At 45.0% G+C, this 27,307-nt stretch overlaps 3 protein-coding genes across 8 annotated transcripts; 1 reads left to right on the forward strand and 2 right to left on the reverse strand.

Annotated features, from left to right (window-relative positions):
• Positions 1-2,412: 2,412 nt before the first annotated feature.
• Positions 2,413-9,247, reverse strand: LOC146665511 (BTB/POZ domain-containing protein KCTD9-like). 3 transcript variants are annotated; one of them, XM_085413254.1, is made up of 12 exons: positions 9,097-9,247; positions 8,844-8,965; positions 8,495-8,538; positions 7,266-7,359; positions 6,836-6,894; positions 6,638-6,766; positions 6,497-6,564; positions 6,309-6,404; positions 5,891-6,040; positions 5,470-5,575; positions 5,232-5,365; positions 2,413-3,542 (listed from the first exon to the last, which is right to left on the reverse strand). In XM_085413254.1, the coding sequence occupies exons 1-12, from the start codon at positions 9,142-9,144 to the stop codon at positions 3,426-3,428; spliced, it is 1,167 nt and encodes a 388-aa protein (XP_085269380.1). In that variant the 5' UTR covers positions 9,145-9,247; the 3' UTR covers positions 2,413-3,425. The 3 variants fall into 3 exon arrangements, with proteins under 3 accessions (XP_085269380.1, XP_085269381.1, XP_085269379.1); XM_085413255.1 differs by having other exon boundaries at positions 5,470-5,673; positions 5,866-6,040; XM_085413253.1 differs by having other exon boundaries at positions 6,638-6,894.
• Positions 9,248-10,016: 769 nt separating this feature from the next.
• LOC146665512 (E3 ubiquitin-protein ligase MARCHF5-like) lies at positions 10,017-15,349 on the reverse strand. Of its 4 annotated transcripts, XM_085413259.1 has the most exons (8): positions 13,910-13,993; positions 12,636-13,510; positions 12,321-12,390; positions 11,717-11,916; positions 11,401-11,531; positions 11,162-11,333; positions 10,583-10,749; positions 10,017-10,467 (listed from the first exon to the last, which is right to left on the reverse strand). In XM_085413259.1, exons 3-8 carry the CDS (start codon positions 12,356-12,358, stop codon positions 10,324-10,326), a joined length of 852 nt encoding a protein of 283 aa, XP_085269385.1. In that variant the 5' UTR covers positions 12,359-12,390; positions 12,636-13,510; positions 13,910-13,993; the 3' UTR covers positions 10,017-10,323. The 4 variants fall into 4 exon arrangements, with proteins under 4 accessions (XP_085269385.1, XP_085269387.1, XP_085269384.1 ...); XM_085413261.1 differs by lacking the exons at positions 12,636-13,510; positions 13,910-13,993 and adding an exon at positions 15,296-15,349; XM_085413258.1 differs by lacking the exon at positions 13,910-13,993 and having other exon boundaries at positions 12,636-13,749.
• Positions 15,350-15,892: 543 nt separating this feature from the next.
• actr1b (actin related protein 1B) lies at positions 15,893-22,273 on the forward strand. Its single transcript, XM_085413257.1, has 11 exons — positions 15,893-16,083; positions 17,679-17,743; positions 17,832-17,907; positions 18,619-18,744; positions 18,846-18,970; positions 20,236-20,452; positions 20,524-20,616; positions 20,698-20,872; positions 20,946-21,007; positions 21,309-21,349; positions 21,440-22,273. Exons 1-11 carry the CDS (start codon positions 16,036-16,038, stop codon positions 21,540-21,542), a joined length of 1,131 nt encoding a protein of 376 aa, XP_085269383.1. The 5' UTR covers positions 15,893-16,035; the 3' UTR covers positions 21,543-22,273.
• Positions 22,274-27,307: the final 5,034 nt, after the last annotated feature.

Below are 27,307 nucleotides of genomic sequence, written 5' to 3' on the forward strand. Positions count from 1 at the left end.
GAGAGATGGCATCGTCTGTGGAACGATTTGGACGGTAAGCGAACTGTAGTGGGTCCAGTGTGTCTGGTAGTGAAGAAATGATGAAGTCTCTGACCAGGCGTTCAAAGCACTTCATCACTACTGAGGTGAGGGCTACAGGGCGATAGTCATTGAGAGAAGCAGGGTGGGGTTTCTTCGGGACAGGAACAATGATGGACTCTTTGAAGCATGTGGGGATCACCGACTGAGATAAAGAGATGTTGAATATCTCAGTGAACACAGGAGCTAGCTGGTATGCGCAGTCTCTTAGAATACGACCTGGGATGCCGTCTGGTCCTGCTGCTTTCCTGGTGTTCACTCTCTTGAAGGCTCTCCTTACTTCATGCTCGGAGATGACGAGCACGTTTCCGGTGCTGGCAGTATCTTCCTGTCTGCAGCTGTTAGCGCCGCTAGTACTAGCATTGTTGGAGTCCTTAGCTGCAGCCTCGAAGCGAGCATAGAAAGTGTTCAGCTCGTCTGCCAGAGTCACGGCCGCGTTCGTCATACCGGTTGTTGGTGCTTTATAGTCCGTTATTGTCCTTAGTCCCCGCCACAGGCTCCTAGAGTCACTCTGTTGGAGTTGTGACTCTAGTTTCCTCCCGTAGCGCTGCTTCGCTTCTTTCACCGCCCTCCACAAACATCCTCCACTGCAACCACTGAACATCCGAGGTATGGACATCGAGGCTGTGGACAGCTACAGGTACCTTGGTGTTCATCTGAACAACAAACTGGACTGGACTCATAACTCAGATGCCCTCTACAGGAAAGGGCAGAGCAGGCTGTACCTGCTGTGGAGACTCAGGTTGTTTGGAGTGGAGGGCCCACTCCTGAAGACCTATGACTCTGTGGTGGCCTCAGCCATCTTCTATGGTGTGGTCTGCTGGGGCGGCAGCATCTCTGCTGGGGACAGGAAGAGACTGAACAGGCTGATCAGAAGGGCCAGCTCTGTTCTGGGATGCCCTCTGGACCCAGTGGAGGTGGTGAGTGACAGCTGGTGGTTAAGCTGTCATCCCTCTTGGACAACATCTCCCACCCCATGCAAGAGACTGTGACAGCACTGAGCAGCTCCTTCAGTGGGAGACTGCGGCACCCACGGTGTGGGACGGAGAGATTTCGCAGGTCTTTCCTCCCCACTGCTGTCAGACTCCACAACAAAGACTTTTGCAGCTGATCAACAAACCCACACATGTGCAATAGACTGCTATATGTGCAATTCTTCTGATGAAGTTGTATTTTTGTATTGTCCTACTCCGTTGTATATAGTATTTGTATTTCTATTTTATTCTATTGTATATATTATTCTATTCTATTTTATTCTATTGTATATAGTATTTTATTCTATTGTATTTTATTGCATTCCAGTGTTTTCTAATTTCTGCTACATAACTTTGCACTTTTGCTGTAACAAAACAAATTCCCCACCTGTGGGACTAATAAAGGTCATCTTATCTTAAGTCCTTTCCCACTGGGTTCACCCAAAAACAGCTATACTAGTTTTGTTTTAATTACAACATGCTGAGGTCGCCTGCTGACATCAGTTTTCATGGATCATTTGTGTTGATATCAATATGGAAATCTAGTGTTGTATATAAATCTTTGTGAAGTCATAATGTTGCACTGAAAAAAATGTTTTAAAGCAGGGATGTACCCCAAGGACTAACACATTGTTGTGAAGTTGAGAGATGACTCAGTATAAACTAAAGCGTTTACTTAATCGCTGATTACATGCTAACCTGTGTATTTTATTATCTGTACACATATGACAGGAGCACATTGGCTGAAATCTTTGGTTCCTATAAGCTGTAAAAACACAGATTTTTAAAAAAAGAAATAAGGCGTGCTGTTCAGCTCTCTCAGTGTCCTTTCATATGATATATTACTCAGTGTGGTTTCTTGGAACTTTTTTCAAGGTGAACTTTGAAACAATGGTCAAATGCTTAGCCAACCTAATGAAAAATGAAATCAGCTGCAGCTCTTACCATGTCTGCCATGTGAAAATAATTACTGCAGACACCAGACTGCTAGCAAACAGAGCAGATTACATCCTGCATCCATTCAGGGAGAAAATGAAGAGTCATTTAAATCGTGTGGGGTTTTTTGTACGTGTGAATCCTGAATGTGCTCATCGATGTCAGATGGCACACTGATGAGGCACGAGCATCAGACAGGTCTGAGATTTATCCTCCATGCTTTCAGACTCTGCCAACGGCATTAAGGTGCAAACTTTCTGAGAAAAACCTACTAACATCAAAGTTAAAGAAAAACCAAAGAAAATAAGAATAAACTGAAATAAGAAAACAGGAACCTGTAATCACTGATTTGGTTCATGCAGATAGAAACATCCAATTCGGACATTTCAGTTCTGGTCCAATAAACACACAGAGGGTGATAAACTTAAGAAACAACAGATTTATTAAACATAATGAAGAGCAGAGGAGACACCCTGCCTCACTCCTGACAGTCACTAAAATCTCAGAAACACTGACGTTTATGTTTTATTACAACAACACCTGTTTCTGCTTCTTATTAAAGGCTCATTCCAGTTTATTTCAGCCTGCTGCACCTCCCACGCCGAGGGGAAATCAGCCGCTCAGAGGTGACATGAGGAAGGTAAAACTGGTCCCAGCACCACACTGAAGGGGGTGATCAGGATTGACTTCTCATTCATCCTCATTTTTCTTCCATGAAACTCTTTGACATGAAATTCTGTTTGCATCTACATGATACAGGGAAATGCTCACTGATTTGAAGCAGGTATAATGAAAAATAAGACCAAGAGTAGATCCTTGAGGAACATCACAGAGCTCAGGAGCTGCACTGAGGCCTAGTTTGTGATGAAGGTTTTTTTTTTTATGAACTGTCAGTGATGCAAAGAATAGGTCCCCTTTAAAATATACTATATACAATCCTCAACCACAAACCTGCGTTACATTTACAAAAAATAAATAAAATTAAGAAATACTGCACGCATCAGAACTTCAGACGTGTCTGAAAATGCTGAAATAAAGCTGACGTTATGAGCAGCCACAACATTAAAGCCTCTGCAAAACACCGAACATCTCACTGGGATCCAACGGGTCCTGGTGTTCAGGTGGACGTTTCTGACACGGTCCACTCGCCCAAGCATCACAGTAAGCCAAGCATGGCACGCCCCTGGTGGCAGCAGTTTCCCACAACAACATCAAACTGCTCAGCAGCAGCTAAGAGAACAAAGAGCCTAAACTGGGTTTAAGGAGGTTAAAGCAGAACGAAGAGGAGCCACCGCCTGTGAAGAAGCTTCAGAGTAGGAACAGCAGGTTTTAATTTTGTGGCTCACCCACTTTTTTGGGTCGAGAGCAGAAAAAAAAAAGTTTGGCATTCAATGGTCGGTGTGGCACTGTGAGTGTACATGGTTATGGAAAACGGGTTCACCGCACGCTCTGAGACATGTGTAGAGGCGTAAGCATCTCCTCAAAGATGGCACCCTTCACGTTGGAGCCCCGCAGGTTCGCCTCCTGAAGGTCGCAGCCGGACAGGTCGCAGTTCTGCAGGAACAAGAGAGAAAATGAACCTGAAAGCATCACGGACAGCCCGTGCATTTCTGGAGCTCATTGAAGTTTTTATGCATTTGTGTCTCCTCCACCTCCTGAAGATTTCTTAAGTTGAATAAATGGAGCCAATTAAATTATATTAGTCATGCTTCTCTCCAGGTACTCCGGCTTCCTCCCACAGTCCAACGGTGTGCAGTTAGTGGGGTTAGGTTAACTGTAGAGCTGGGCGATAGAACGATGATATGTATTGCAAAATAACTTTTTCTCGATAGAAAAATTAAACTATTGCGATAGACCTCACCGCTCGTCCTCTTAACAAAAAAAAAAAAAAAAAGGAAGAACAGCCAATCCAAATAAACTAGCGCAGAGCCAAACCAATCACAGCCGCAGCGTCACATCAGGTGACTTGTTATGTACAGCACAAGTGCCAAGCCGCACATGTGTATTTGTTTGGGAAGCAGCCAGCCGCCGTGCCGCCCGGGTAACTGAGGAAATGAGTGTGCCGACTAGAGAAAAATCAACCGAGAGCGTGACCGAAGGTTACCGAAGAGAAAACATGATGGTTCCAAGGCCGGAGAGATTGTCGAACGGAAGAGCCATAGAAGTTCCGTAGTGTGAAGGTATTTCGGCTATTTCAAGTCTGACAAAAAAAAAAACAGTAGCGTTCACTGTAAATTGTGCCGAAAGCAAGTCTGGAAATACAATAAACCGGTGCATGCTCAGTCTCTGACTGGAAGCGCTAATTCGTCATTCGGCTTTTGTCAGACTAAAGTAACTGTTAAAACTGTTTGAAAAGCTAAGCTATACAACAAGGAGAGATCGAGAATTTCCTTTTAGTTTTCAGTTTATTTGATATTGACAAAAGTTAGTCAGTTTTGTCTGTTCTTCTGTAAAACAAACTAAGATTTATTTTTATAATTAATATTTTGTTTCTAAGTGGAATTGACAATTTAGTCTGTTTCGTTTGTTCTATTTTGAAACTTAAACGCTTTAGCGGCTGCCTTTTGTGTAGTTTGCAATATTTGCCTTTATTTATCTGAAAAAGTCTCATGTTCCTTAAGTACATCTACCCTGTTGAACTTATTATGGGAAATGAATATTTAAATCAAAACAATACTCGTGAGCAACGGTACATTTAAATCTTACAAATATAGTTATTTGGCTGATATCGTGATAGATATCGTTATCGCCTGAAATGAAAAAAACATATCGTGATATGAAAAAACCTTATATCGCCCAGCTCTATTTAACTGGTGATTATAAATTGCCCATAGATGTGAATGGTTGTCTGTCTCTGTGTTAGACTGGCAACCTGTCCAGGGCATACCCCGCCTCTCTCTCCAAGACAGCTGGGATAGGCTGCCCCCCGTAACCCTCAGTGGGATCATTAGAAGAGAATGGAAGTGATCATGTCTGACTGAAGCTGCGTCATCAGCTTTTTAATGTTACAGGTCAGATTAAATCACATCTTTAGCATTTGGACCGAGCACGAGTCCATGGCTCAGTCAGTCTTCCCGCACAGAAAATACATCTGATTCAGCGTGGCACAGGCACTTGCACAGTGTGATGTGTTTAGGAAGCGAGACATTTATCAAGCTCATCAATGTGAACAGGACACACAGGTCAGATCTGTTTTGAACTCCAGCCTCACGTGTGAGTGTGCGTGTGCATGTCTGTACGGACCTCGAGGTCAGTCCCAGCCAGAGTCGCCCCCCGCAGGTTACAGTTCTTCAATTTGGCATTCTTTAGCGTGGCGACTCTCAGGTTGATGCCCGTCATCTGACTTCCCTCCATGTCCACACCCTTCAGGTTGGCCCCTGACCCAACACACACACAAAAATATAAATCTCTCTCTCTCTCTCTCCACGACAACCAGTGTCTGTGCGTTTATCTATAGATGGTTTGTGATTGGCTGCTTCACCCTCCAGGTTGGCCTTGACTCCTGCAGGATCCTCAAAGTTGCAGCCTCGCAACGACGCTCCTTCAGCGTTGGTGCACAGCATCTTCACGCCCTGCAGGTTGGCGCCCTGCACACACACACACACACACACACACGATTCTGACAGAGGAATCAAAGCCAGATACAGCAGACACCTGTCCCACCTGCCGATCTGAACCCAGAAGAGTGATCAGAAACAAGTGTCAAAGTGCTGCAGGTCATTCAGACTGTGACAGATGATCACCCAGGTGCTCAGACACCAGGTTGAATCATCAGATTGTGAAAATTAAACTGATCTGGGTTCAGTTTCTAACAGAGCTGTGGAGATCTCCTGGGCTGTTGAAACTTTGAGGGCTCAGAGTTATTGTACACGACAATTAGGTGATGGTGGGCGGCGACTCACGTCAAGGCAGGCTGCGGACAGGTCGGCTCGCTCCAGGTTGGCCCCGCTCAGGTTAGCGTGGGTCAGGTTGGCTCCTCTCAGGTTGGCCATCTTAAAGTTAATGTAACGCAAATCCAGACGAGAAAGGTCGGCACCGGTGAAGTTCAGACCCTGAAACAAAACCCACAGAGCGCCCACTGTTACTCAAGTTACCTGTGGTGTCTTCAAATGCCTGACCAAGCCAAGATAATCTGAGCACAGGTGATCACGCCCCCTCACCTGTCAGGTAGCTGCTGTGGGTAACCAGCAGGTAGGGAGTGTTAACTCGACCAAACACAGAATGGCCGATTCACAGAGGAACTGTTTGGTTCCCAGGGGTTAATCTCAGCTAATGCTGTTGTTACCATGACAACCAGGTACACAGACACACAGTGCTCACCTGACAGCGCAGCTCGGACTTTGTGGTCGTGGCCAACAGGAACCTGATGAACTCTTTCCGGGTCAAAGGTGAGTGATCGTCAGGAGGCTGAGAGGACTGAACACAAAATACCAATCACAGCAGAGTACGCGCACACACGCACGCACGCACGCACGCACGCACGCACGCACGCACGCACGCACGCCCACCTTTATAAGGGCCTCCAGCTGTTCGGCAAGCTGCTCGATCCCAAAGAAGCGGGCTTCCTCCAGCACACCTGCACAGGTAAGAACACTGTTAGCAGGCTGTGTCTATGGGCTGAACGGGCGCTGTGAATTTATGTGGCGTACCGAGGGGGTTGATCCCCTCGTTGATGATGAGCTGTCCGTGCCGCAGGTAGTTCAGGATGGGCTCGAAGTAGTCCGGGCTGCGGTCGATCAGGTATGCGCCCTGGCGGTCACGCTTGTTCGCCCACACGTCTGAAACGTGCGCATGATTAAAGCACGCTGCACATGCACCACTTCCTGCTGAAGTGAAGCTGTGCTCACCTTTCTCTCTGAACATGTGGGCCAGCATACTCTCCGGCTCCTTACTGACTAACGTGCTCCTGAGCAAGCAAACACACACAAGATACAGATTAACAATGACCTTTAACCCTCCACGTCAGGGAGGTTCAGCTTCACAGAAACAAAATCATGAAATTTGTAATAAAGCTCAGGACAAGCTGATCAGCAGCCTCTGATCACCATCAGCAGCCTTCAGGTGAGTGACAGAATAATCTGGATATTCTGCATCGCTGTGGAACAACAGCGGCCCCAGCATGTCACTCTGCACATTACAGCACCTCCAACTCCACTTTTAAAGATTTTGACTTTGACAGCTGAGCGTCATTAAAGACTGATTATTAAGGTCATCACGAAAACAAAAACAGCCGATTTAAATCAGTGTAAAACCTGCCGTGACGACGGTTATGCTTACCGCGTCGTCGTAAAGCAGCGTCCACCGACGTTGAGAGTCAGCCAATCAGTGTGAGTCTGATCCTTATCAGGGCCTCTGGGGTCATCCTGAGGATCTGGACAGGTGAGCGCACAAGTAGCATTAGTGCAATAAACATGAGTCCAATCAGCTCTTTTACCAGCAGACACCAACAGGAAGTCTGCACAAAAGGTGGGTGGGGCTTATGTGTCAGATTAGGGACATCATTTGGATGTCAGAGTAGAAAAGAAAAAAAAACAACAACAAACAAACAAAAAAAAAACCCCAAAACAAAACAAATCAAATCAAATCACTTTTATTGTCACATCACATGTGCAGGCACACTGGCACAGCACATGCGAGTGAAATTCTTGTGTGCGAGCCCCACAAGCAACAGAGATGTGCAAACACAACAACACAAACGAGCAAAATACAAGAATGGCCAACCTGAAACTAATAAATATATGTACAATATATAATAGTATATGCATTTCTGGATGTGTATACTAAATATTTTCCTACGTGTGTGTGTGTGTGTGTGTATACACATTTTTACAAATTAAATAGTAAAAAAAAAAATAAATAAAATATAATAATAATAATAAAATATATAAAATATACAGAGTTGAATATGTGCAAAACAAGTGGCATTTATATACAGTGTGGAGTGCATAATGTTGAAGTTCCAGTAGTGAAGCTGAGGTGTCTATGACGTGTTCAGCAGTCTGATGGCCTGGTGGAAGAAGCTGTCTCTCAGTCTGCTGGTACGGGACCGGATGCTGCAGAACCTCCTTCCTGATGGAAGCAGTCTGAACAGTTTATGGCTGGGGTGACTGGAGTCCTTGATGATCCTCCCCGCTTTCCTCAGGCAGCGCTTCCTGTAGATGTCTTGGAGGGAGGGAAGCTCACCTCCAATTATCCGTTCAGAGCACCGCACTACTCGCTGGAGAGCTTTGCAGTTGTAGGCGGTGCTGTTGCCATACCAGGTGGTGATGCATCCAGTGAGGATGCTCTCAATGGCACAGTGATAGAAGGTCCTGAGGATGCGGGGGCTCATGCCGAATCTTTTCAGTCTCCTGAGAAAGAAGAGGCGCTGCTGCGCCTTCTTCACTGTTTTGTTTGTGTGTACAAGTTCAGAGCATGTGCAGGAACTTCTGCACACTCTGAGCTCAGAGTCAAAAACACCCCAGCAGCACACCTCTGACCCCTGGGCTGCAGGTCATCACACTCACCTTCAAATGAGTCTCCCTCAGAAACGTAGAGCACATCATCGTCTCTGCACACACAAACATAGGAAACAGTGATGGTCGGGCTGTCTCAAAACAAACAAACACACAAAAAAGGCAGGCATATACTTGCATATTAAATAAACATAGAAAAATAAGGTATAAATAAACAAAAGTGTGGAATCATTAAAATGATCTAAAATTAAAAAGGGATTATATCTATGTGCCCGGTTTTTATTGTCACTTGCGTCACTTTTTGCCCTCCACAGGAACATTTCACCGCTCACAGGTGGAAACACCTTGAACGCCTCTGCAGTTCCGTGGATTCACTGTTACACCTGCACAGGCCCCTCACCTGATCAGCGCGATGTCGTCGATGAGACCGCCGTTCCCGTTGTACACATTGGAGGCTCGAATGCCCAGCTTGGAGCCGGCCACACACAGCAGGTCCTCCAGCGATCCGTACACGGCCACCACCTGCGCGCTCGCGGACAAAACGCACCGTTACCGCTTCCGCCCGCCGAGAGATCCGGGGGCGTGCTGGAGCGGGAACAGGCCATTTTTGTCCCCGCCAGCACACAGACTCCCGCCTCACGGTTATAGCTTACCTTCCCGTTCGTGCACGTGCCGTTAACGAACAGCGTGACTCTCCTCATAGCGAACAGCTTCAGTCGAACCGGCCGCTCCCGCCCGGGAAAGGAGCTCCTTCGGCCACAGCAACAAGCGCTCTCCCTTTCCTCTTCCACAATCCGCTCAGACACCCAGCGAGCCAATCAGCGGGCCAGACTGGAGACCGACAGCCAATCAGTGAACAGGGGGCGGGGCCCGTGAGTTTCTTTACGGAAACTCACGGATTGAGGGACAATTAAAGTATATTTTATCTTAAAGATTTAAAAAAAAAAAAAAAAAAAAAGTATCCAACTAACAAATTAAAAGTAACAGAATTTATATTTAGAATCAAATAGAAAAAAGTGAAGCAAATAACTGAACACGAAAAATAAAACAAAGTTAGAAATGTATCAAATGATTAAAATAAAAGCAATGCAGACCTACACAATTTAAAAGTGAAAGCAGAAGCAACACCCCTCAGACACTTCGCTGATACTGGTTTGAACTTCTAAGTTTAATTCTTCAGCATGCTGCTGGAAACTGGTTGACTTTGACATTACATCATTATGACATAGTCATACAGCTGCTGCATGTGTCAGCTGCCTCCATGCCAACAGTAAAAATGTGACTGGAGGCCACCTGAGTGCAGCTTACTCCCCATCATGTTTGAGATCTGAGCTCAGTGAAATCAGAAGATGGGTCACTGAGGCCATAGAGGGATGGCGTTGTCAGCCACAACCCTCAGGTAGGCTGCGAGCCCCCTCCCCCCCGAACACAGTGCTTTCAAGTGTCACGTTAAAGTTTTGAAAGGGTCAATTTGAAGCACACAAGCTCTTTAGAGTTGCATGTGATGTAATATTACTGAGTGGAGGTTTTCATTATACCTGTATAAATAATAATAAATCAAAGGCTGTGAATAAAGATGACAGACATCCCTGATTTAAAGAAAAAGCTTTATTAAAAATAATCCATATGGAGCTGCTGACAGACTGCAATCAGAGCAATCAGCTAGTTAAAATACACCAGAAACACCATAGTCCAGTTACAGTCTAGTTCTGACCCACTGGGTTCCATAACGGTGTGAGCAGTTCAGCTTGAGGTCGTATTGCAGATCATTTGACCAGTGTGAGGCAAGACGCAGTATCAGTGTTCACACTGTCTGGTAAAGACAGTTTAAACTCCTCCAGGATTTAGTTAAAAACAATTCTGCACCATCATCTCCGCCTCTAATTGCCGCTGCCATCCCTGTGGCGCTCTGCTCTCTGAACGTCACCATAGTTGAGGATGCGCCTGCCGGCATGCATGATGAACAGCTGCTTTGTGAAGTACACCTTCAGCACACCTTTGAGCAGCACGTAAGCACTGCCACCCTGTGGAGCAGACACCAGTAAACCAGTTAGTACCACCGGCTTCTTAGCCAACCAATAATCTCAAAGCGTGTTACAGAGCACATCATTCTCCAATCAGAGGTCAGAGTACATTCACCAGCAAAGCGCGCTGCAGGTGAGAGGTCACAGACGGGAACAGTAGCTGCCCAGTTAGAACAGCAATGGAGGGAAACATGAGTGCGCCACAAAGCATCCTGGAGGTCAGGAACTGACGCTTCCCTCTGGGCTCATCCACGGGAATGGGGGGCAGGTACTGCTGATTATCTGTGGGGAGGGGCAGACTCACCTTTAAACAACAAGCTCTGACAGAGCAATTCCTCATGATAGCGAGCAGAGTCAAACAGTAACACTGACGTTGCAGCGACAGATGTCTAAACTAGGACAAGAACATCAGCACAGCACCCCCCTCTGACTGCCTGCAGTACTGCACATGCCATTTACAGCAAACCTTGACGGACTTTACAAGGTCATTTGTCCCGTGGCAGCAAATATGGCACAACTTAGAATTCAGTTTTATTTATAACCAGTGAATAACAAGGAAATTTTATACCATAAAGAATATAAATTCATGAGTTAATCAGCACACCTGAAAGAATATAAAAGGTCTTAAAACATTTAACTTTAAGTGAAACTGCTCATGCATCTGCACTGCGACATATTCCGGGTGTGCATGTACCTGACGGCAGCTTTGGTTCGTAGCAGCATTTCTGCCACAGCTTCAAGACGCAGTCATTCCAGCGGACGGTCTTCCCAAGAATGAGCAGTACAGGGATGGCGGGCAGGCCGGAGAGCAGGAGCACAGGCCTTGCTCCCCATATAGCCATCATACCATTTGCCCGTCCCATAACCTGCAGAACACGAGGTGTTGAGGACTCTGCCAATGTGATGCCCTTACAAGACGTTCCCTCTGTGTACCTGCACGACAGTCACAGCGCCGTAGCTCAGAGCTGTCCAGTACGCCGTCCCAACCAGCAACCCAAGGGTCCCATATGGACCGATGGCTGTCAACGTTCTGTCCACCACTCGCAGAAAGTCCACCAGTGGGCCTGAGGAGACACAACCCAGGATCAACGTTAACCCACTACGCATTCTCCACTGACAGGACACACCACCCTTCCTACACCTGTTAAACACCATGTGTTCAGTTTCTCCCTTTGCCTGAAGGGGTAGTAGAGAGCTCCACCACACCTCTGAGGACCTACGATATGACCCTGAATAAGTTGACACTCACCCATCTGTGGGAAGATGACAGAGTACGCCACCTCACACAGCTGACATCTGATTGGCTGCTGGCTCACTCTCAGTCTAGTGTCCAGCCAGTACTGCAAGCAGGTCAGGTGCACCCACTTAGTGCTTCCTCTGCACCTGCAGGGACTCAGCCACTCAGCACCGGGGTCATCCTGCTCTGTGGCAAAACACACCCAGCAGTGCCTGAAATGAGACATGAATGAACCTCAGCTTCAAGTTCGCTCATGAAACAGTTAAAAGGTGTTAAAACACACAAGGCCTCACTGCAGCTGCACGACTTGTACACAAGACGGCAGTATAGCCCCTGAATTACCCAGAGTCACCACACATGAAAGAGTTCAGCCTGAAAATGAGCCGAGCAGCAGAACAAAAATAAAATTAGAAAAAGTTAAAATTTTACAAAAATGTCTTCATAACAATTCTCAAGGAAAACAAAATGTATTAAAATTTAGAATTACAATCAGCATCTTAATTGCAACAACTGAAAGAAAGTTACTGGAACATCTGCATACACAAAAAAGTGAAAGAGTTATTTTAACTTCTTTCAGCTTTGTGGAATTAAAGTTCATTCTGAGGATAAATCTTACTTCTCAGATGGCTGCAGAGCCATGATGTTACCAGGCATAGTCTGAACCACAGCAGGCTGCTCCACTCAGTCTGGAGTTAAAGGTGACATCGTTAAACAGATAAGGGAAATTAAAAAAAAAAAAAAAAGTTTAAAGAAAAAGCTGCGACTGTCAAAAGATTTAAACTTAGGCATCATTTTAATGACGCAGGAGAGAAACAGACAATGCTACAGAAATACTCAAGAAAACTGCTAACATGCATTTAACCTACATCTTAATTGTAATCGGTTGGAGTAAACTTCTTTAAACTGCAAGGGGGGAGGCAATAACACAAACCTTTAACACTTCCAAAGAAACCATCAGAGAAGCAGCACAGAGTGAAAACACGCTCTAATCAAAAACTGATGATCAGGCAAACTCCAAAAACACGGCAGTGTCAGGGCGTGACACGTTTGCAAATAATCAGAGTTCAAAACCCACACCTGCGTCTAAAAACAGACCACCATGTCCATCCATCTATATTAAACGTGCCAGCGTGAGGTGGTAGCGAGTACATTAGAAAATGAAATACAATGAAACTTAAAAAAAAAAAAAAAAAAAAGTACCGACACGGAGAATGCGTTTTGTTTATTTGGACACGGAGAAAGTACGTTCAAATTAAATGTCTGATGTTTAAAAAAGTGACAGCGGGTGAGATAAAAGCGCAAAGCCCCTTAGCCTCGGACTGCGGCTAAGCTAATGGCAGGATGTGGGTCAACGAGTGCCCAGATTTCTGACAGGGATCCGAACCACCAACCCCGAGGTCCGTCAGAACCTCACACCTATGCTCAATCACATCTCCACTGTCTGTGAGCACTCATCCAGCCAGCAGCATCACGCCTCCTCCTCCCCACTCTCCAAAACTCGTTTGAAAGCCGTTTACAGAATTCAACCTTCACTTTGTAAAAAGAGCTCTGGCGGGAAGTTACGACTATATCACACCGGAAGCAGCCTTCACACTTTTGTTTCATTAAACCTGTACTCTCTAGGAACATAAACACACTTAAGAGTTTTTATTAGTGATGGCCCGCTTGAAGCTGACGCTCCGGAGCGTGTGTCGAAAAAAACAACACACTGGTTCAGAAGCACTGTGTCGAGGCTTGCTTCGTTTGGCAAAAGTCACGTGACCAGTGACGTCCGAAGCTTCATTACGCACGTAACTGCTTCGGTACCTGATTCAAACAGATATAAGGAAGTGAATCATCCACGGGATTCGTGGAGTGTGTTGATGGTGACAGATAGCGACGAGGTGATCATTCCACTGACAGATATGGAGCCAGCGAGGAAGAGAGGACGTTCTGGCGTGTGGGAATATTTTGAGTTGATTTTGCTCAATTCATTTTATCTGCCGAAGTGAAAAACTTGAAATGTCCAAAATCATGTTTTCATAATGTAAATATCATTACAGCATATGACTTTAGGAACACTTCCATGTGAATTAAAGCTAATGAAGACTACAAAAATGTATTTGACACTATACGTACATTACATTGCTACACAGTTTAGAAAATCATTTTGTTTATTGTTTTTAGGTGATAGTCTGCAGGACCCAGGAATACCTGCATATCTACCAGCTTGCAGTGTAGTTCCTGCACTCCACAGCCTCTTCTGTTCCATGCAAGTGGATTTTCTCCAGGGCAGGAGAAACTATTTCTAAGAAAAGAAACACTCAGCCAGCACACAGTAACACTAATCCTCTTTTTAAATGTAAATAACAAAAGGGCTACCTTACATAGATCATGTTTTTACTTTGCAAGTTCTTGATTAGGGGTGGGTTTTGATTATCGCTTTTCTGATTACAATCCATGCTAAATTGAATAAAGTGATATTGATTCATTAAAATCCCGTGTCGATTTGTAAATTAACGTTATTATGCCTGAAACGCCAGCATCTCAGGTTAAACCTCACAACATGTCGTCAAACACCATACAGCTAAAACAGTAACTGGGAGCAGGTTTACGGATTCTGCATACAAACGTAAACACAGAGCGCGGACCCGACGCGTCAGAGTCAGATTTTGGTGTGTCGTTGGGTCCGCGTTGTTTGCCTCTTTTTTTTCGCTGGCTTCTGCAGCTGCAGGTTTCATAACTCTCTGTTTACATCTCTAATTAAGTCTCACATGTGTCAGCTTTCTTTTAATAGATACGAAATTATGGATATATACTGTTAAATGATCAGAATTGTAATATTTCTGACTGAGGCAAAACTTTCCAGATTCCAATCAAATTGAATCGGATCCTGTATCGAATCAAAATGATTCTACAAATCAGTGACGATGCAGCCGTACTCAGCTTCCTAAGCATTTTCCCTTTCCAGTTCACAATCAATCCCACCCCTAGGTCAAAAATATGTATAGGAATTGGCCTAATCTAATATTTTGTATGAACCTGTCCAGCTGTCCAGTGATTAAACGACAAGTAGATGGAGGCAGGACTTCACAGCAGGGGCATACTCCATAATGTGCTGTGCATTCTCATATGTATATTATATATATTGCTCACTTATTGTATTTAACAACATCAAGGAGTTATGAGCAAAGAAAGGCCACACCATAGTGCATGTTTAAATAGGGAAAGTTTATTGATCAAAATGTATTACGCAGATACGCATTACATTTTTTTCAGCCCCCAATCGAGAAAACAAAACCAATTACATGTTCAAAGCAACGGAACGGTGGCCCAATATCAGAGAGAACTCCACTCTTGAGTGAGCAGTGATAATTGAGCAGTCCGTTTTATTTTGCAGATTCAAGCTGCTCTTCAAAATTTTCACCACCAGATGTCACCGGAGAGGACTGTGTTGAAAAGCTTCGAGTAATGAACCGTTTTTCAATACAAGCTTCAGTGCTTCGGAAAGCTTCATTTGGCCATCACTAGTTTTTATAATTTAGCTAACAGCACATTAGCTACTAACCTACATATCGCGCTGGCACAATACAGCACTTCTACAAAGCTTACCTGTTAAAACAGCGCGTGCCACTGCCGTAAAACCTCCACTCACCTGAGAAATGCATACCGCTCGAGCCCAGTGTCAGCTGTGTTTTTATCATTCCCCAGGCCCCGTGGACCCGCCCACTTTGGCTTTTTTCTAGCTTTCTGATTGGCTGGATCCCGTGACACTGGTAATGCCTTGAGGGTACCCGGAAAACGTATTTAAAGCTGCATTTGTCGACTTTTAGTGCAACTACTGGACTTTTTTTTTTTATTACGAGCAACATGAAGTGTTTATCTTTTATGTTGTCACTTTCGGTGAATATATTGTCATCCTTTTTACCGACTAATAAAATGTAAATGTAGATTAAATAAAATAATTTTTAGCTGATATTATCGTTAGAAAACACTGCTAAAAACCTCTGTGTAGTAAAGCGCTTTAATTGCATTATTTGTTAAATGTGATAGTTAACTGTGATCTGCCAGCAGACCAGCAGAAACGCTGCCACTCGTTGACAGCGTATAGACATGCTGATTGGCTCTCCGTGATGCCAGTCAGGATCTCTGGAGCTTGATTGGCTGTCTGCACCGTGAGCCCGCCTCGGTGCTGTGGTTGTTGTGGACGGGGCGGCAGCAGCGGCAGAGGAGCGTCGACAGGCGTAGAGCGGAGCTGCTAACCGGCGCTGATTTTTACATGATTAAAACACTAAACGGGCACGAAGACTCACGCGGATCGATAGAAACACACCTGAAGCGCACGTGCGGTCATGGAGTCCTATGACATTTTAGCTAACCAACCGGTGGTGATTGATAATGTAAGTATGATGATGTCATTCATCCACACCCAGCCCGAGGCCGCGGGCTAACCGTTAGCCTGCCGCTATTGTGTCGGAGCTAATAGGTCGGTGCTCACCTTTCCTGGAGGTGCAGCGGGGTTCCTCTTTCCTCTATGTTCCCTCTATGACGCTGCCAGCTCGCCTCCTCTGGCCGGCTCACTTCTGCAGCTGTTAGCCGCTAGCCGGATCCGCTGCTAGCTCCGGGCAGCAGCAGGTTAGTGGAGCCGGATCCGGGGCGTGTTAGCTGTCCGTAGTGCTGTAGCGGCATCAGCTCACTCCTCCACCCGGCTCTGCTGCTAAATAACCAGCAGACAGGTTGCGGGAGTCACCCCGAAGCCCCACATGTAGTACAGCAGACGGCTGCTAGCATGTTAGCATGGCCGTGACACTGTCAATAACCGAGAGGAGCTTCATCATCACATAGAGCTAACCTTAATTCCGTCAATGAAAGTTAAAACCTGACTATATTTTTTTTATTTCTCAGTGACGTGCCCTGTGACGTGCAGCTCTCAGCTGGAGCTGTGTCTGATTTAAACGTAATGAATCCAGTGTATGTTCCACTCATGCCTCTTCACCCGCTCAGGCCATCAGTCTGAGCAAAGATGTTTCAGCTCCTGTCTCTTTAAGCCTATTGTTTTCTCATTGGATGATCTCAAGAAGCCAGCTGAGGCGCTCTGAGCGTTGTCTACAAAGACTGCCTGACCTGTGAGCAGGAGTCTCAGTTTAGTGTGTTTCAGGTTCAGAGACTGAAGGTTTCTCATCTTGGGCTGATTCTGTGAATTTAGGGAGGACCCCCTCCTGGGGTCATGAAAGGAGGAGCCTCACAGACCTGCAGGTTGTACAAAGAGAGCAAGTTTACAGTCACTTACTCAGACTCACTCGAAATTGGCATATTTTGTCTACAAGAAGCGGAAAGGTGGCAACCAGGAAGGCAATGCTTTGGCAGCTGTTGTATTTCAAACCAAAACCAAAGGTGGGGTGCCTAAACTCCACCGGGTGTGAGATTAATGGTGGGACGAGCTCCACCCCAAGGCTTCCACCTGCAGGGATTATTTGCGATCTAAAAGTTAAAATAAGGTTTCATGTGCATGTGTGGGTGTGAGAGTGCGCTGATGAAGAGTTCAGAAACACAAATCAATAGGTCAAAGATCAAGCCTCAAACAGTAATCACAGTGAAGCTGATAGTTGGTGCGTCTAATGAACAGTTTTCAGTTTATTTCAGCGTTGGTACGTTTCACAGATTTTACTTGGTTGTCTTTACTCAGGTTTTACTTCACTGAGAAGGTTTTGGTATCGAGCTTTAGACCGCTGAGCTTCTCTGAGTTCTTTGTGAGACATGGTTTCAGATCTTTGGGATAATTAAGCTGCCGTTGTCGGGGTTTGGCGTCTGGCACTCCTTCCTGTTCGCTCACTCACAGCAGGAACTGAAGCTTTGTGCAGCAGAAACAACTTTTTTTTACTCGGAGGACAAAGTGTCTGTTGAAGCAGAGGAGCTGGGACTGCTTCCAGCCTCGGGCGGCATCTCATGACCTCTCAGCTGTGATGCTCAAACGTCATCTTTCTTTTCCTTGCAGGGGTCGGGGGTCATCAAGGCCGGCTTTGCGGGAGACCAGATCCCCAAGTACTGCTTCCCCAACTAGTAAGTTAACGGAGACTCCATGATCTCTGTTGCTGTTTAACCAAGCCTGCAGCTCACTCTCTCAGTGCTCTGTGTGTTTCATGTGCAGCGTCGGGCGTCCGAAGCATGTGCGCGTGATGGCGGGAGCCCTGGAGGGAGACCTCTTCATCGGGCCCAAGGCCGAGGTACCGCTGCTCCTCCTCACTGCCGATTAAACTACATCCCTGCTGACACTCACTGCCCTCTTATGATGCTGTTATTATTATTATTATTATTATTATCATTATCATCATCATCATCATTGTAATTATTATTATCATAATTATCATTTTTATTATCATTATTGTTGATGTTGTTGTTATTGTGTGGAGCTTCGATGGGCCACACCTTCATCACAAACGCTCCTTTAAAGTCGACTCTTTATTGTTCCTGCTGAGGTCGGTGCAGAGGCAATCAAACCTGAGCTTGCAGACCTTGGTGAGGCAGTGTCATCTTTACCGAAAGGCGTTTAATGTGTGAGAGCACGTAAATGTCATGTATTTAGTAACCTTATGATGGCGATTGAAGGTGATGAAGGATGTGATGTGTGGCCATGCTTGAGCTGCTCATCTCTAGCAGCTTCAGGAGGTCCAGCAGCTCTGCTCTCACTGGAGGAGGAACAGGAAGTTATTGCCCTGCAGGATCAATAAAGTTTCTTGTTTTGAATACAGGGTTTGTTTGTTTTTTTTGGTTGTGTGTTTATTTTTTGTTTTGTTTTTTTTGTTTTGTTTTTTCCAGATAATTGTCACATGACCTTCTCACAGCATCTGCAGCTCTCTTTTTTCCATCAGATCAAAGCATGTGACTGTATCACATTTTCAGGGAATAATAAACTCTCCCCCTCCTCCTCCCGTCAGGAGCACAGGGGCCTGCTGTCGGTGCGGTACCCGATGGAGCATGGCATCGTGACCGACTGGAATGACATGGAGCGGATCTGGCAGTACGTTTACTCCAAGGAGCAGCTGCAGACATTCTCCGAGGAGGTGAGCTCCTCTCCGGCTCTCTCACTTCCACACACGAGCTTGTCGCGACACCGCTAACCCTGTGTTTTTTTTTTTTTTGTTTTTTTTTTAACCTTTCCCAGCATCCTGTGCTGCTCACAGAGGCTCCTCTGAACCCGAGCAAGAACAGGGAGAAGGCGGCTGAAGTGTTCTTCGAGACTTTCAACGTGCCGGCACTCTTCATCTCCATGCAGGCCGTGCTCAGTCTGTAAGAACTCACTTCCTGTTTGTGTCCTCCTGTTGCTGACTCAGCATTGAGCTGAGGGCTGCGTCAACCTCAGCCTCATGTTTGCTCAAGAAACAGTTAAAGGTGTTAAACACACATGAGGGCTCACTGAAGACTCTCTGCAGTTGCATGGCTCCCACACAAGGTGGCAGTATAGGCCCTAAATTACCCTGAGTCACTGCAAGCTCTCTCTCACTCACACACACACACACACACACACACACACACACACACACACACACACACACACACACACACAGGGTTCTGTTCTGATTGTAGGTGTGTGTTCCTCATTTAAGGGGAGGACCCTGACCGCCATCTGTGACGGCTCACTGAGTCTTTGTGTGCTTTGAACCAATCAGATGTGACTTTGGGTCACATTATGATCTGAGCCCCTCTGTGATGGAAGGCCTTCACACACTGGGCAAGTAAAATCAGCATGAGTGTTTCTGTTCTTAAAGCAGCTGTCGAACTTCACAGAATGAATGTGTGACACTCAGAAGCTTGGAACATGCTCGATGTTTCAGAGTTTTGACCAAACGGATCGCTGCATTTGGCAACAAGTACGCTTGTAGCTCAAAGTGTACACTGGTACTGAATCTATGCTACATCAAAACCGTAAATAATCCATTTTGACGTTACAACTAGCTGCTGCTGCCTCCTCAGGTGTTGTCTCAACTCTGCCAAGGAGCTCAAACTGCCCACTGTCATGAAACATGGCCAAAGCTTCGACCCTGGATCACAACAGGAAATCCTCCTGCTGCTGCCTGCATATAAACCAGAATCTGGTTCTTCCCTTTCTTGTTCAGAAATGCCAGTACCAGCTCATCATTGCTTCATGTCCACTCCATTTTTTTTTTGTTTGTTTGTTTGATTTTTTTCACGGTGCGCATTGTGAGATCAAATTTTCGTCAAAAATGTTCAGATCTGAAAAACGTGCCAACCCCGGAACAGAGTCTGTGCAGGATGCAGACGGTCGATTATTAAACACGTGAAGCCTGAATTTAACATGTTGCTGGGCTGAGAAACGTCCTGATGTTAACATGACTGGATCTGATGGGGTTTTGATGGTTATCCTGTTGTGTCTGTGTGTTGATGACATTTTAATTGTCTCTCTAAGTTAGAGAAAAGTGCGTGTGATGCATGTTGCGTCGTCTGCGCGTCTGTTCACCAGACAGAATCAGAGCAGGCTAGAAGGCGTTTGCTGAGTCTCTATCATAACCATGATGGCCTCTGTTTTCCTACAGGTACGCCACAGGTCGCACCACCGGCGTAGTGCTGGACTCGGGCGACGGCGTGACCCACGTGGTGCCCATATACGAAGGCTTCGCCATCCCACACTCTATCATGCGTGTGGACATCGCTGGGAGAGATGTGTCGCGGTACCTGCGACTGCTGCTGCGTAAGGAAGGATACAACTTCAACACGTCGGCCGAGTTTGAGGTCGTTCGCACCATTAAAGAGGTGAGGCGGTGGCGGCGCTGAAATGTGAGTCAGGTGTTATGAGCGTTTCTAATATTCTCATGTCCCTGCAGAGAGCCTGCTACCTCTCCCTGAACCCTCAGAAGGACGAGACCTTAGAGACCGAGAAGGCTCAGTACGTCCTCCCTGACGGAAGCACTTTAAATGTAAGTCCTGTTCCTACTGATTGGTCGTTCCTGTGTAGCGTTCCTCCCCATTCCCCTGACATGTGATCTCGCCGTTTTCAGATCGGCCCCGCCAGGTTCCGCGCCCCGGAGCTGCTGTTCAGACCCGACCTGATCGGAGACGAGAGCTCAGGCATCCACGAAGTCCTGGCCTACGCCATCCAGAAGTCCGACATGGACCTGCGGCGCACGCTCTTCTCCACCATCGTACTGTGTGGCGGCTCCACGCTCATCAAAGGTCAGTGCATGCACTGCAGTCCGTAAAACTTCCTGTTCGCAGCGGCGAGTAACACGGTACTGTCCTCACTCAGGCTTCGGCGAACGGTTACTGACTGAAGTGAAGAAGCTCGCACCCAAAGACGTAAAGATCAAGGTAAGCTCTGACTGGGACACACCCACAGTAACCTCTGACCTCCTTCTCCTGCTCACTGAAGTACTCGCAGCACAGGGGCATCCCGAGCCTGTTTCTCATGAAAATGCTCGGGAGGAGGAGGAGAGCAGAGATGAATACATTTAAAAGAAATATATTTATGTATTCACAAAGAAAATAAAATGCTTTGTAAACCGTGAAGAAGTCTTGGAGAGGAGGACTCGGTGAGGAGATGTCATTTAGGAGGTGTGAGTGAGGAGGTCTCAGCAGGAGGTGTCAGTGACCTCTGGTTTCTCTTTGGCAGATCTCGGCCCCCCAGGAGAGGCTGTACTCCACGTGGATTGGGTAAGTCTTTGATTCACTCGTGTGTCACTGTGTGTCTTTGTGGCTATCCCCTCTGATTGGTCCTTCCTCTGACCTCACTTCTTGATGCAGTGGCTCCATCTTAGCGTCGTTGGACACCTTTAAGAAGATGTGGGTGTCGAAGCGGGAATATGAAGAAGACAGAGCACGTGCCATCCACAGGAAGACCTTCTAGGCCAATAGCCCCTCAGAACTGTCCTCATTGCTCCCCCCCCACCATCAAACGCTAGAGGCTCCCTGACATCAGTGGGTCCCTCCTCCCCCTCCTCCTACCTACATCCACCTGCTTCTAACCCACCGTTGACCTCCTGCTCCTCAACCTGCACACACACACCTTTATGTGTGCTCGTCTCCATATTTACCTCCTCTGACCCCCTCCCCTCCATGTTCTTCCTGCTGTCAGGTGGTGGTGACAGCACGCTCTGAACGTGACACGCACACCCACACACGCACCCACACACACATGCACACACACTCGCACACAAACACACACTTGCATGTGCACACACAGACGTGTGCGCACACACACACAGGGCTGTGGGGCGTGCTGGAGGTTGCGGGTGGAGCTGTGGATGCTCTGAGCTCCACACTGAAGCCTGTGAGGCATGATGACATCATAAACCTGAATGTTTTGTTTGCTGATGTTCAGATTTGATTTCATGTCTGTTTGTAGCTTCTCTGACATGAAGCTCTGTGCTATTAAACTGTATTATAGATCTGATCTGCACATGTATTCTGTCAGCACGGTTCATTTATCGTCGCCGCTCATGATCTTCTTTACCAATGAAATGTTTTTTAGGTGAACATGGCATCACGAGTTTGTGTGGAGGAAAATGTTCAGCAATGTCTTTATGTCGGCTTTTTGTCCGAGCTGACAGATTAAAACAAAATTTGGGAAAAGCTTCACTCAGTTTTCTTTTTCTTTGCTTTAGAATTTATTTTATCATGAAATATTTAATTACAAAGTCGTCATCATGGTAATTTATTATAAATTAATTTTTCATGAAATATTTCATCATAAAATTATCGTAAATTAATTTACCTCCAAGTAATCTATTAATTCATCAAATTCATTATCATAGTCATTTGTCTATGTGTAATCTATGATAACACAATCACAAAGGGTTTAATCATAAATTAAATCAAAAAATAAAGTCATTATAGTAATTAAAGTAAATTAAAGTAAGCCACGATCAGGTCTTCATTAAGTGATTTATTACAAAGTAATTCATCATGAATAATTATTAATAATAATAAATAAATGTAAAAGATTTTAAATCAAAGTAGTTCATCATAAAGTATGTTGATCGGTTTTTATTACCGCTAATCATTTTAAAGCTCAGTTTTTAAAACCTTACGATGTAACTACAGCTCAGTCCATGCAGCAGTATATTAACCCTTTAAGACCTACCATAGAACCAAGTCCGCCAGAGCTTATATTATATTTTTACATGCTGTAGTGCAATTTTGGGAGTATTTCAAGTTGCTATATATCAATACAACCATTATAGCCCAATTTTTAATAATATGTATGCATTAAGTGCATAGTAATTAAATAAATTGCAACAAAGTGCAATAAACTACAAAAAGTTTGAAAACCATTTTTGTTTTTTTAACATATATTTCTAGTTGAAGGAATTTAAGAGGCTTATCCCGCAAAACTGTAAATACAAAAAAGTTGCATAAAATAGTTTCCCACCACAGGAAATTTATTTTGAATGTCTTCATAGTTTCATTTTTGAAATACACCAATTTTTATATACTGCAGGAAAAACAAAAATAAATATTATAATGCAGATTTGCAAAAAAACAGCATATGCATCAAATAAACAATTTCCAACAGTGCAATTTGAGTTCTAAGTATCCCAGAAACTATTCAGAAAAGCATAAAGTCAAACATAACTTTTAAAAATACCAGTATAGGCTCATAAGGTAAAAAACTACATTTCCGCGAAAATGACGTCACTTCCGGTTTCATATGCAAAAAAAATTATTGCGCTAGCTTACATGGTTCCGGTTCTACAGGGATTTAAAAATAGTTATGCAAAACGGAGCGTCCCCGCTTCGACCGGTTTTAAAGGGTTAATGACTAACCTCGTATTGTGGATGGATTATCTCAGTTGTTCTCCTGACTGAAGTTTAGTCCGTTTACAGCATCCTGCCATGCTATTGCATTTGTCCCTAACCATCGTGAATCCTCTTGTTAACTTTTATCAAGTGGAAAAAAGCTAGCGTTCATCCTCCGACTTCACTGTGTTTATGTTATGCTAACATAGGTGTGTCGCTAGCGATCATGTAGCACATCATTATATACCAGCTAGCCCAACTTCAGTAACCCTAAGAACGTCACTGCTGTTTAGTTTCCTGTCTTCATTTATGTTGGAAGTGATAGCAGAGCTGTACGTTTTAATTTTTTTGAAATCCCTCAGCCAGAACATGCTATATTATTTAATCTGGAGACTTCCCACGTACCACTAGAGGGAGCCCAAGTACCACCAGTGGTACACGTACCCCAGTTTGCGAACCACTGCTTTTCAGAAAGCTAATTTCCGGTGCTTGTATCTGCAATCTTGTTCTTTCTGTCACTACCCAAAGCTTGTGACTATAGATGAGGGTAGTGACGTAGGCCAATCGGTAAATTAAGAATTTCGCTTTCACGCATGGCTCTCTTCACCACAACGGACCGGTACAACATCCGCAATACTGCAGCCGGAGCACCAATGCATCAATCCCGCCCCCTTCTCCACTTACTCGTGCACAAGACCCCCGAGATACTCCTCTATTTGGGGCAGAACTCGTCCCTGACCCAGAGAGGGCACCTCAACGCACGCCTTGGGTGCGTTGAGGTGAGCCAGACTATGTCTATCCTGTATCTCTCAACTTCAAACACTAACTCAGGCTACCGGAGAGGTGACATTCCATTGGTTGTCTCGGTAACTGGGGATTGGTCCGCAGGGCCTCCACCCATGGCTGCTGCCCAGCCCACGTTGCACCCAACTCCTACGACGCCTCCTTCAGGTGATGGGCCTACAGGAAGGTGGACCCATGTCCCTTTTTTGAGCTGTGCCCAGCTAGGCTCAATGGATTAAGGCCCAGCCACCAGACTATCGTCCTCGGGCACCTTCCCTGGCCCTGGCTTCAGGGCGGGGTGAATGGTTCCCTTGGTCTTCTGTTCATGGGGTTTTTTGAATTGCTCTTTGTCTGGTCCCTCTCCCAGGACCAATTTGCAATGGGAGACCTTACCAGGGCACAAAAAGCCCCTGACAACATAGCCCCTGGGACTCCAGGGACACACAAACCCATTCACCATGATAAGGTACCGATTGATAATCCATCATAAAGTCTTAATTCTTTTTTCATAAAGTATTTCATCTTAAAGTAACTTTGACTGTACCCATGCACAGCCAGCTGGTCATGTCATGTTATACAGTGATACAGTCAGTGTTGGGAAGGTTACTTTTAAAATGTATTCCATTACAGATTACAGAATACATCAGAGGTGGGACCAAGTCATTGTTTTGCAAGTCTCAAGTAAGTCTCAAGTCTTTATCCTCAAGTCAAGTCTCAAGTAATGTCAGGCAAGTCAGAGTCGAGTCTCAAGTCACTGGTGTAAAAGTCCGAGTAAAGTCACAAGTCTGAAATTTTGAATTTCAAGTCCTTTCGAGTCTTTAAAAAAAAACAAAACGAAAAAAGCATGTTGCAGTTATGCTAAATGTAAATATTAGACCATGTAATTTTTAAATCTGTGTTTTTCTCAACACATGACAAAATAGTGAACTTAGAAAATATACACAAATTGTGAAATTGCACCTCTTTAAAATGCAGCTCAATTAAACCTAGCTCCAAGAATAATTTTCACCGACAGTTCTGAGATAAGCTGCATGTTGTTCTTGGATGCGGTTGTAGGACCGGCTTTAAAATCGCATGACAAAGATATCATACATATTAAAAAAAACTGCATCACCAACGTAGCCTGGACAACATTTGCTAGTTAGATGAAGTCAGCTATCTCATCGTAGCATATTTATATGCATATTTATAATCATACGGTTCTTGGAGTGAGTGCATACACTCATGAAGTTTAGTAACTTCAGGTCACTGCAACAAGCCCAGGTACAGTTTACCGACGGATGGGTGCAGGACCTTGAAACGCACCGTGTAGAACGAAAGACCATCGTACATATCATAAGTTTACCAGTCTCACAAATTGTCTTCATAAATACACATTCGTTAACCGTTTATTAATAGGACCTTTGAGCTCAATGGTAATTAATTAGTAGTGGAAATAATTTCTGGTTCGCATTACAGAAATGTAGCAGTGACAATAATATTGTATGCTGTAATCGTACTGGGCAATTAGTGATACAAAACAACTGTTTTACCCTGTGAATAAAAGTATATGTTTTTGTCAATGTACCATAATAACAGAAGCGAAATGCAATATTGTGTCAGGACAATTCACTATTTATGCACAATAAACAAAGGAGCATAGCGCGACAATTTCTGTTCAGCGCCAGACTTGCTTGTAACCTATATCACCAATTATGTTATGAAAATGACGCATTAACTACAACAGCAGACTGACCTTCGTGTAAATGCTTGGAGCAGACTAACCTGTGAGCTGGAGTGTTCTGGGACGTTATATTTGATCTTTGAATGGCTGCAATCCAGGCCATCCGTCGCGTCGTTGTTACTTCGGAAACATGGCTCGAACAATTTCTCTTCAGCGATGTAATCCGATAACAACCGATCTCTTTACCCGTCGGCTTCCCGTGGCTGTCATGTGACCGGCTATTGCAGTTAATAATACAACAGCTTCTTGACATTTTTGTGTTTCTTTTTATCGCTGTGTGACTGATTTTAATTGAAAGCCTGCGTGCGCTAGTACCTCTTGCCACGAGTTCCCAGAATCCTTTGCGGTTTAACCCCTGAATGACGTCACATTTTCAATCTCTATATAATATGCATGTTAAATTTTATATTTGGGGTGAAATATCAAGTCTTTTCAAGTAAACCGGTTCAAGTCCAATTCAAGTCCCAAGTCATTGGTGTAAAAGTCCAAGTCAAGTCACAAGTCTTAGAACATTTTTTCAAGTCAAGTCTAAAGTCATAAAATTAATGACTCGAGTCTGACTCGAGTCCAAGTCATGTGACTCCAGTCCACACCTCTGGAATACATGCCCCAAAATGTATTCTGTAATGTATTCCGTTACGTTACTCAATGAGAGTAACGTAACGGAATACGTTACTCAATGAGAGTAACGTATTCTGAATACTTTCGATTACTTAATATATTATCATGCTGTTTACAACGAATGTACTATTGCTGTGATTTATTACTGTTACTGAAAGTCCGCGGCTCCGAACCGTAGTAAAGGGACCTCTGGCTAATACCGTGGGTTCCGTGTTGGGCTCGTAGCCGAAAAATAGCTTTACTTTGCTGTGTGGGTCAACTTTGCTTGCGAGAGACAGAGAGAGGCGTTGAAAGGTTCCAACGGAACTTATTGTTTTTGTAGGAAAACATGAACACGGTGTACAGTCGAGTCTTAATAGCTTACTTACAGCTGGGCTCGTCAGGCACTCTTCTTGGCTGCAGTGGTTATTATTATATTTACATGTTTCCAGCTCCCGTTTCTGCTCGATGACATCTCGTACTTTTCCTTTTTCTCCCTCTCTTGCTCACAGACACATAACAAGTATGGCAGTCCATTCTCCCTGCAGCACGGACTACACTGCCCATGATGCTACATTCTTTAGAGCTATGCTTGTAGCATTCTGCCTATTAGCTTAGCACAACAACAACAAAAAGGCGCTCTCTCACCCAGGAAACACGCAGAGAGCAAGCGTCACCCTGTAACCATGGCAACCGTAACGCTGCCGCCTGGAACAACAGAACATAGCTGTCAAACAAAACCCAAACAGTCCTGACCTGTGACAATA

The sequence above is a fragment of the Rhamphochromis longiceps genome, linkage group LG7, assembly GCF_057381845.1.
Source record: "Rhamphochromis longiceps isolate RC_006_pf linkage group LG7, R_longiceps_female_GT1.1, whole genome shotgun sequence".
Taxonomy (NCBI): Eukaryota; Metazoa; Chordata; class Actinopteri; order Cichliformes; family Cichlidae; genus Rhamphochromis; species Rhamphochromis longiceps.